Here is a 10,579-nt window from a genome sequence, read left to right as displayed (position 1 = left end):
TCTTTTTATATTATATTTATTAGGGTTTTACAATTAAAAGTTCTCTTCATTTTTATTTGTTTTTTTTTTTTTTTTTTAAATCTTTTCAAAAGTTTATTTTTATTAAAATAATTTTTAATAAATTTCTTTTTTTTTTATACAAGAACAAATGTATTTTCTTTTAATATTTGTTTATTTTTTTATTTTATCTAATAAATCACTTGCACAATCGGTACATTATAATAATAATTATATATTATACTTTTTATTATTTATACAATTTACAAGATGTTAAATTTATCATACTAATTTATGATTCTTTTTTAATTGAATCAGATACTTGTATCAATATAACCAAATATGTAGTTATAACACCTATACACTGAAGAAATGAAAAATTTCAATTATTTTATCTTTAAACAAAACTAAATATAAATAAAAATAAAAGTAAATAATACTAACCGAACCAACTCGTTTGCAATCAAGATTATAAAAACCATATGCGGTAAATGTTGTACGACATTGCATCATTTGCAATGAAAATATTTCAACCTATAAACAAAGATATAATAATATTAATAAATTCATTGAAATAACAAATATTTCGTTTATTAATATTTAATAGAACCTCTTTTTGTATTTCATAGTCCGTATTATTTGCATAAAATGTATGAATAATTTCGTTAGTACGTTCAGCCTATAAAAAAAAAAATATATAAAATAAAATCATAAAATTATTAAACAAATAAATAATAATAAGATGAAAAATATAAAATATTATTTTTCATACCTCTTTCGTAGTTATATCGCACATACAAGTAATAAAAAAAATTCTAATCATGTATGGGAAACAAGATAAAATCGTATTAATCACTAAATAAGTTAAGCCATAAACTTTTTTAATTTCTTCCGAATAAGTTGAATAAAAATTATATAAATAATATGTGTTACTTAAAATACACATAACCATTTCTAATGATATTTGTATACCATAAATCATACTAAAACATTTGGACAATTTGCACAATTCCAAATGAATTTGTCTACAATAATATTTAAATTATTTATAGTAATTAATAATTTAATTCAATTATTGAATAATATTTTAATTACTCTCACCTGATTGTACGTAATAATTTTCTACTTTTGTTTAATTTGTGATTAGCAACTTGCAATCTTGAATGCATTTTATGCAACGATGAAGATGAAACAAATAATTTGTTAGAATCAACGTGTAATGATGATGATCTTTCAATTAATTCCGATGCAATTGAAGTAATTGGTAAAACACTGGCGTCACTTAATAAATCATTTGCTCTTTTAAATTCCGATTTGACACATCTGTAATGTTTTTTTTTCTTTTTTTTAATGTTTAAAAAATTCTTTGATTTATTTAATACCAAATTTTCCATTTGACACATTAATATAATTATTTTTGTCAATTATGTTTACGTACCTCACTATTGTAAAGAATTCATTAACCAACATATATTCCACCATAAAAGCATATATATATTGAATCATAAATAAATATAATAATGGTGATTTATAAAAACCATTATTCCTTAAAATCATTTCCGAGATAACCGATCCGAAAAACACAAATATAAATGACACTGTCAAAGTAAGTCCAAATATTGTTTTTTTGTAAATTGTATTGAAATGTGACGATGAACCTAACGCACGTAGGGTAACATCGATCTCGTGTAATTTCTTTGCACATATTTTCACCGACTATATATAGATTTAATATTAAAAGAGAAAATTATTGATTAATTTCATAGAAAAAAGAAAAAAATAAGCAAAAATAATATTAACCATTGTTTACCACACTTGGTCCAAAAGGACCCAGACGACCTTTTTTGCAACTTGAGTCATTTTTCTCAATTGTTCAACTTTGATCATTTTTTAAACATATTTATAATTAATTTAAAGCTTTAAAACCTGTATAGTCTTTTTAAGTAAGTATTAAAGAAGTCTCAAAAAAAATGTTGAAGTAAATCTACGCAATAGTTTCTTTTTTATAACAATTTTTCTCGTCCGGGTCCTTTGGACCCGAGTGTGGTAAGTGTGTTACTCCAGGAAGGGTGGTAAGCAAAGATTAAAAATAATCAACTTACCTGACTTTGATACAATCCCATAGTAATTAAAACAAGTATCACCAAATAATTTGTAAACCATATTGAATTGTTAACAGTATCGTTAAAAATAACAACCTTAGTTTGATTAGAATTCGATGGACGATAATAATAATTGCCATAATTAAAAGTATACAACGTTAACGAGTATAACCAACTGAATAATGGTCTAGGATGATCTCGTGGTATTTCAAAAACACGTAATCCAAATATAATGTTTAGTACATTGATTGGTTTTAAAACATCGTAAATACTTTTCGATGATGTTTTATGATTGATTTCACGTACATTTTGTTTTTTATTTGTTAATATGTCAATGAAATTTTTCATTATCACACTTTGCTTTTTTTTGTTTACAAAGTAGTATATATGTCAATAAATAATTTAATTTGAAACACCAATTCGAAATACTTGGTAGTATTTGTCTCTTTTTTTTTCTTTTTTTCTGTTATTTCTTATTTTTAGAAACACTATAATAACCGGAGTACGATGAAATGTCCATGAAGGTTATTAAAGTAATGCTTATGAGTTTCTCGTATAGGAGGTGTGTGTTGTGAAACTCACCATTTAGTCGATAATGCTGTCTATTTTATTGATATCCATCACTTACGTAAATAATGTTTAATAAAGGTAAAAATGATTAAAAGATAACGCGATAATTTATTATAATACATGTACGAACATACTATCTATGTTTATCTATTAACATTATTATTACTGCATATTATAATAATAATAATAAAAAATCAAATATTGTGATAAACTTTTCATGAAAAATAAAAAAAAAATAAAAAAATATTATCAATAATAAAAATTATTAAAAAATTGTAATAAAATTTACATTTTAAATTTACATTTCTACATATGATTTATTATACATGTGAAATTTACTAGATATAATAATAAAAAAAATTAAATATTGTGATAAACATTTTGTGACAAATAAAAAAAATAAAAAATATTATCAATAATAATATTATTAAAAAATTGTAATAAAATTTACATTTTAAATTTACATTTCTACATATGATATTTACATTTTACATATGATTTATTATACATGTGAAATTTACTAGATATAATAATAAAAAAAATTAAATATTGTGATAAACATTTTGTGACAAATAAAAAAAACACAAAAAATATTATCAATAATATAATCAATTATTATTAAAAATTGTATTAAAAATTGTATTTTAAATATGAATTTCCAAAATTAATTACAATTGATATATAATACATGATAATACAAATTTAATTATTCTGATCATAATTTTGATAAAAAAACAAAAATACACAAGTGTCTAATATTGTAAAATATTTAACGTGCAACAAATTAAACAATTTTTTAAACATTTTGTTTAATAATAATTAATTATTTGATTGCGTAAAATTTGTATTATAAATATAAATTTCCAAAATTAATAACATATTAAATTTAATACATCATAATACAAATTTAATTATTTTGATCATAATTTTTATATAAAAACAAACAAAAAATAATACAAGTGTTTAATATTGCCATAAAATATTTGACGTGAAACAAATTAAAGAATTTTTTTAAAACATTCTATATAATAATAATTAATTAATTGATACCGTAGAATTGATATAGAAAATTTGCTGTGGTATACCCCCAATTTGAATGAGAATAACGAGATATGATGTACAGCTAGCGATTAACTATAAATTAAACAAAAAAGAATATGCAATATTTAAATTATCATCTAACATTCAAATGTGAATAAAAAGCCAAAATCAATTTAACTTACACCATAAATCAATCTATTGTCGAGATTGAAAAAACCACAAGCGGTAAATGACAATGGATTTTGAACGAGTTGCAATGTGAAGTTGTAAACCTTAAAGAAAAAAAAAACAAGCACACATAAACACACACAAAACGTATCGTAAACTAATTCAAATAGATTATTCGTAATAATATTCAATAATGAATTATTACCTCTGAACGAAATTCCATGCTGGTTGACGGTTCGTACAATTCGCAAAGAATATCTCCCGTATTTGTTGCATGTAAGTAAACAAAAAATAGAATAAAAACGATAGAAAAAATAATGATTTTATTTTATCGAAAATCTTTCGTGAAAACTATTCAGATGTGATGTTTATAATAAATCGTAAGAAAAACAAAGATAAGAAATATTTAAAGTAAAATAGGTACCTCGGTTGCAGCCGATGCACACACGTAACATAACATGACAATTTTTAATCCATTGTGTAAATTCCAATATACAAAATTACGTAATTGTAAAATATTCTGATAATCTTCAGATTTGATAAAATTGTACATATTATATGAAACTGCTACGAGTAATACAAAACCTGTTGATACTGATACTAAAAGATGCAATCCGTATGCATTGTTTATATTCTTTGCACATTTTATTAATTCCAGATGTATTTCTCTTTAAAACAAAATTTAAAATATATTATTTAGTTTAATATTTAAAAAATAATAAATTACAATTAAAAATTAATATTAAATTTAATTTATTTTGTTAATATTAAATTATAAATTATAATAATAAATTCGTAGAATTTTATATTTAGTTTAATATTTAAAAAATAATAAATTATATAATTAAAAATTAATAATAAATTTAATTTATTATGTTAATATTAAACTATAAATTATAATTATAAATTGATATTAAATTATAAATTATAATAATACATTAATAGAATTTAGTAATTAATTGAAATTACCGAATTTTTTGTATTTTTACAATATTTTTCTTTGATTTATACTCTTTATGAAAATCAGATGCACTTGAATCATTATTCATCACGTTATTCCAAATTTCAAAGATTCTTTTATGTTGGGGCAAATCGATATTTGTTGTTAACATATTTTTTAATAATAAATTCAATTGATTAAATTTAATTTTGATATAGCTGTCGAATATATACAAGATTTGTTAAAAGATTGAACGAAAAATTATTGAATAAATTTTATACTTGCCTCATCCAAAACATAAAAGTAATATCCACGATGTAAATTGTAAAAAATGGATAACGTTCTATATAAATAAAAATAAGCACTTCTTGAATATTAATATTCGGTTGTAATAACCAACGATAACTCATCATTACTATCAGAAATGCAATTAAAATGGAAAATAATATGAGGAAACATTGTTGTAGAAAAAATTTGGAAAAATTCATTGGTACGTTCAATTGTTTCATATTACGAATACACGTTTCCAATTGTAACATGAAACGTTTCACCTTCTATTTAAACAAACAAAATATATTAATTGAATATTTATGAAAAAATTCAATAGAAAATATTTCACCTTTCTTCTATAGAATCCACCAATAATAGTAGAAATTATAAATATAATTTCGTTAATATTGTAAAGTCTGTATGTTAGTTGCAATAAAATTGGTAAATTTTCTTGTAAATATTTCCAAGAAAATGGAAACGAAGATATTATCACAAAATAAAAAATTAAGTTAAATAATCCATAAATTATACCAATCGCGGTAATTTTATCATTGTAATAATATTCTATTAAACCTGTTGTAAAAATTGAATTGAATATTATCAATGGTCTGATACTACGTTGAAATTCTTCCGATATAAACATTTTAATAATAATTATTGATTTATTTGAATAATTCAAACTTTGATTGATCAAAAAAATGTTAATTTGTATATTAAATAATAATTTAAACTTGATATTATTAAACAAATAAAATTAAACGAATTGATAGCACTATTAAATGTGTTTAATGTTTTACTGTAAAACTACGAATGTTCACAAAACTACGTTGCTTACTTGCATTTATAATATGTTATTACATTAGTATTGAATATTATTATTATGATAACGTTAGAAAGTGTTCAGAATTTTTTTTTATTTGTTTAGGGTTGTCATTCATTTGTTAAGAGACAGACCATATCCACTTATGGGTATTACATTTTTATTAAATAAAAATGAATACAAATACTCTTAGGACAAATGTTATCTCTTTATTTTTCTTATCTATTTAATTTTCTTATCTTTTACTATTTTTTTTTATATATATCATTAATATTAAATGTTTAATATTTAATATTAAAAATGTAGCAATTTAATTTATTGCAATATTATGAGATATTATTTTCACTTTATATTTTAATTTATTATTATAGTTTATTATTTAATATGCATATAAATTTTCTTTATTTTTTTTTTTATATTTAAATGACAGATGAATTATTTATTGATAATGTTGAATTTTGATTAAAACTATTAGACGGTACATTACCAATTTGTATGAGAATAACCAAATAAGTTATGATGATATTAATTATCTAAAAAAATTAATAAAATAATGAATGTAAGTTTACTTTTTAATAACTTATAAAACGAAAATATTTGTAACTTACGTTGTTTATCAATGAATGATCGAGATTAAAAAAACCACAAGCGGTAAATGATAATGGATTTTGAACGAGCTGTAATGTAAAGTTGTAAACCTTAAAGAAAAAAAAAAACAAGCACACATAAACATACACAAAACGTATCGTAAACTAATTCAAATCGATTCATAATAATATTCAATAATGAATTATTACCTCTGAACGAAATTCCATGCTGATTGACGGTTCGTACAATTCGCAAAGAATATCTCCCGTATTTGTTGCATGTAAGTAAGCAAAAAATAGAATAAAAACGATAGAAAAATAATGATTTCGTTTTATCAAACATCTCTCGTGAAAACTATTCAGATATAATGTTTATAATAAATCATAAGAAAACAAAGATAAGAAATATTTAAAGTAAAATACCTCGATTGCAGCCGATGCACACACATGACATAACATGACAATTTTTAATCCATTGTGTAAATTCCAATATAAAAAATAATATAATTGTAAAATATTCTGATAATTTTCAGATGTTATAAAATTGTACATATTATATGAAACTGCTACGAGTAATACAAAAGCTGTTGATACTGATATTAAAAGATGCAAACCGTACGCATTGTTTACATTCTTTGCACATTTTATTAATTCCAGATGTATTTCCCTTTAAAAAAATATATATATTTCATTTATATTTATTTAAAATGTATTATTTAGTTTAATATTTTTTAAAAATAATAAATTATCATTTTATAAATTGATATTAAATTATATTTATTTTATTCATATTAAATTATAAATTATAATAATATATTATTAGAATTTAGTAATAAATTGACATTACCGAATTTTTTGTATTTTTACAATATTTTTCTTTGATTTATGCTCTTCATGAAAATCAGATGCACTTGAATCATTATTCTTCACGTTATTCCAAATTTCAAAGATTCTTTTATGTTGAGGCAAATCGATATTTGTTGTTAACATATTTTTTAATAATAAATTCAATTGATTAAATTTAATTTTGATGTAACTGTCGAATATATACAAGATTTGTTAAAAGATTGAACGAAAAATTATTGAATAAATTTTGTACTTGCCTCATCCAAAACATAAAAGTAATATCCGTGATGTAATTTGTAAAAAATGGATAACGTTCTAAATAAATAAAAATAAGCACTTCTTGAATATTAATTTTCGGTTGTAATAACCAACGATATCTCATTATTACTATCAGAAATGCAATTAAAATAGAAAATAATATGAGGAAACACTGTTGTAGAAAAAATTTGGAAAAATTCATTGGTACGTTTAATTGTTTCATATTACGAATACACGTTTCCAATTGTAACATGAAACGTTTCACCTTCTATTTAAACAAACAAATATATTAATTGAATATTTATGAAAAAATTAAATAGAAAATATTTCACCTTTCTTCTATAGAATCCACCAATAATAGTAGAAATTATAAATATAATCTCATTAATATTGTACAGTTTGTATGTTAGTTTCACTACAATTGGTAAATTTTCTTGTAAAAAATTCCAAGAAAATGGAAACGAGGACATTATCACAAAATAAGAAGTTAGGGTAAATAACCCATAAATTATACCAATCGTGTTAATTCTATCATTGTAATAATATTCTAGTAAACCTGTTGTAAAAATTGAGTTTAATATTATTAATGGTTTGATGCTACGTTGAAATTCTTCCGATATAAACATTTTAATTAGAATTATTGAATTATTTAAATAATTCAAACATTGATTGATCAAAAAAATGTTAATTTGGATATTAAATAATAATTGAAACTTGATATTATTAAACAAATAAAATTAAACGAATTGATAGCACCATTAAATATGTTTAATGTTTTACTGTAAAACTATGAATGTTCACAAAATTACGTTCCTTGCTACCATTTATAATATGTTATTACATTAGTATTGATAATTATTATTATGTTAATGTTGGGAAGTGTTAAGAATTTTTTTTATATCTGTTTAGGTTTATTATTCATTTGCTGACAGACAGACGAGTCCCACTTACGGGTATTACATTTTTATTAAATAAAATTGAATAAAAACACACTTAGGACAAATGTTGTCTCTCTATTTTTCTTATCTATTTAATTTTGTTATTTTTTACTATCATTTTTATATATATAATTAATATTTAATAATAAAAATGTAGGAATTTAATTTATTGCAATATTATGAGATAACTTTATAAAATATTATTTTTACTTTATCTTTTAATTTATTATTATAGTTAATCATTTATTATGCATATAATTTTTCCTTTTTTTTTTTTTGATATTTAAATGACAGATGAATTATTTATTGATAATGTTGAATTTTGATTAAAAGTATTAGACGGTACATTACCAATTTGTATGAGAATAACCAAATAAGTTATGATGATATTAATTATCTAAAAAAATTAATAAAATAATGAATGTAAGTTTATTTTTTAATGACTTATAAAACGAAAATATTTGTAACTTACGTTGTTTATCAATGAATGGTCGAGATTAAAAAAACCACAAGCGGTAAATGTTAATGGATTTTGAACGAGTTGCAATGTAAAGTTGTAAACCTTAAAGAAAAAAAAAACAAGCACACATAAACATACACAAAACGTATCGTAAACTAATTCAAATGGATTATTCGCAATAATATTCAATAATGAATTATTACCTCTAAACGAAATTCCATGCTTGTTGACGGTTCGTACAATTCGCAAAGAATATCTCCCGTATTTGTTGCATGTAAGTAAACAAAAAATAGAATAAAAACGATACAAAAAATAATGATTTCGTTTTATCAAAAATCTTTCGTGAAATCTATTCAGATATGATGTTTATAATAAATCATAAGAAAACAATGATAAGAACAATTTAAAGTAAAATACCTCGGTTGCAGCCGATGCACACACATGACATAACATGACAATTTTTAATCCATTGTGTAAATTCCAATATACAAAATTATGTAATTGTAAAATATTCTGATAATTTTCAGATGTTATAAAATTGTACATATTATATGAAACTGCTACGAGTAATACAAAAGCTGATGATACTGATATTAAAAGATGCAAACCGTACGCATTGTTTATATTCTTTGCACATTTTATTAATTCCAGATGTATTTCCCTTTAAAAAATATTTATATATTCAATTTATATTTATTTAAAATGTATTATTTAGTATAATATTTTTTAAAAATAATAAATTATCATTTTATAAATTAATATTAAATTAAATTTATTTTATTCATATTAAATTATAAATTATAATAATATATTAATAGAATTTAGTAATAAATTGACATTACCGAATTTTTTGTATTTTTACAATATTTTTCTTTGATTTATGCTCTTCATGAAAATCAGATGCACTTGAATCATTATTCATCACGTTATTCCAAATTTCAAAGATTCTTTTATGTTGGGGCAAATCGATATTTGTTGTTAACATATTTTTTAATAATAAATTCAATTGATTAAATTTAATTTTGATATAACTGTCGAATATATCCAAGATTTGTTAAAAGATTGAACGAAAAATTATTGAATAAATTTTGTACTTGCCTCATCCAAAACATAAAAGTAATATCCGTGATGTAACTTGTAAAAAGTGGATAACGTTCTAAATAAATAAAAATAAGCACTTCTTGAATATTAATATCCGGTTTTAATAACCAACGATATCTCATTATTACTATCAGAAATGCAATTAAAATAGAAAATAATATGAGGAAACACTGTTGTAGAAAAAATTTGGAAAAATTCATTGGTACGTTTAATTGTTTCATATTACGAATACACGTTTCCAATTGTAACATGAAACGTTTCACCTTCTATTTAAACAAACAAAATATATTAATTAAATATTTATGAAAAAATTAAATAGAAAATATTTCACCTTTCTTCTATAGAATCCACCAATAATAGTAGAAATTATAAATATAATTTCGTTAATATTGTACAGTTTGTATGTTAGTTTCACTACAATTGGTAAATTTTCTTGTAAAAAATTCCAAGAAAATGGAAACGAGGACATTATCACAAAATA

The 10,579-nt window shown here is 21.4% G+C and overlaps 1 protein-coding gene across 1 annotated transcript; it reads right to left on the bottom strand.

The window, feature by feature from the left end:
- Positions 1–289: 289 nt before the first annotated feature.
- Positions 290–8,225, bottom strand: LOC149031886 (gustatory and pheromone receptor 32a-like). The gene is made up of 7 exons (XM_089174354.1): positions 8,114–8,225; positions 7,599–7,656; positions 7,343–7,531; positions 6,925–7,162; positions 6,706–6,780; positions 6,517–6,606; positions 290–361 (listed from the first exon to the last, which is right to left on the bottom strand). The coding sequence occupies exons 1-7, from the start codon at positions 8,223–8,225 to the stop codon at positions 290–292; spliced, it is 834 nt and encodes a 277-aa protein (XP_089030480.1).
- Between the last annotated feature and the right edge of the window lie 2,354 nt (positions 8,226–10,579).

This window comes from Polistes dominula, unplaced genomic scaffold (genome assembly GCF_049000335.1).
Source record: "Polistes dominula isolate Pdom_NZ unplaced genomic scaffold, Pdom_raw_medaka contig_83, whole genome shotgun sequence".
NCBI lineage: Eukaryota > Metazoa > Arthropoda > Insecta > Hymenoptera > Vespidae > Polistes > Polistes dominula.
Note: the sequence above shows the minus strand (reverse complement) of the source record. Positions and strands in the feature narration are given on the sequence as shown.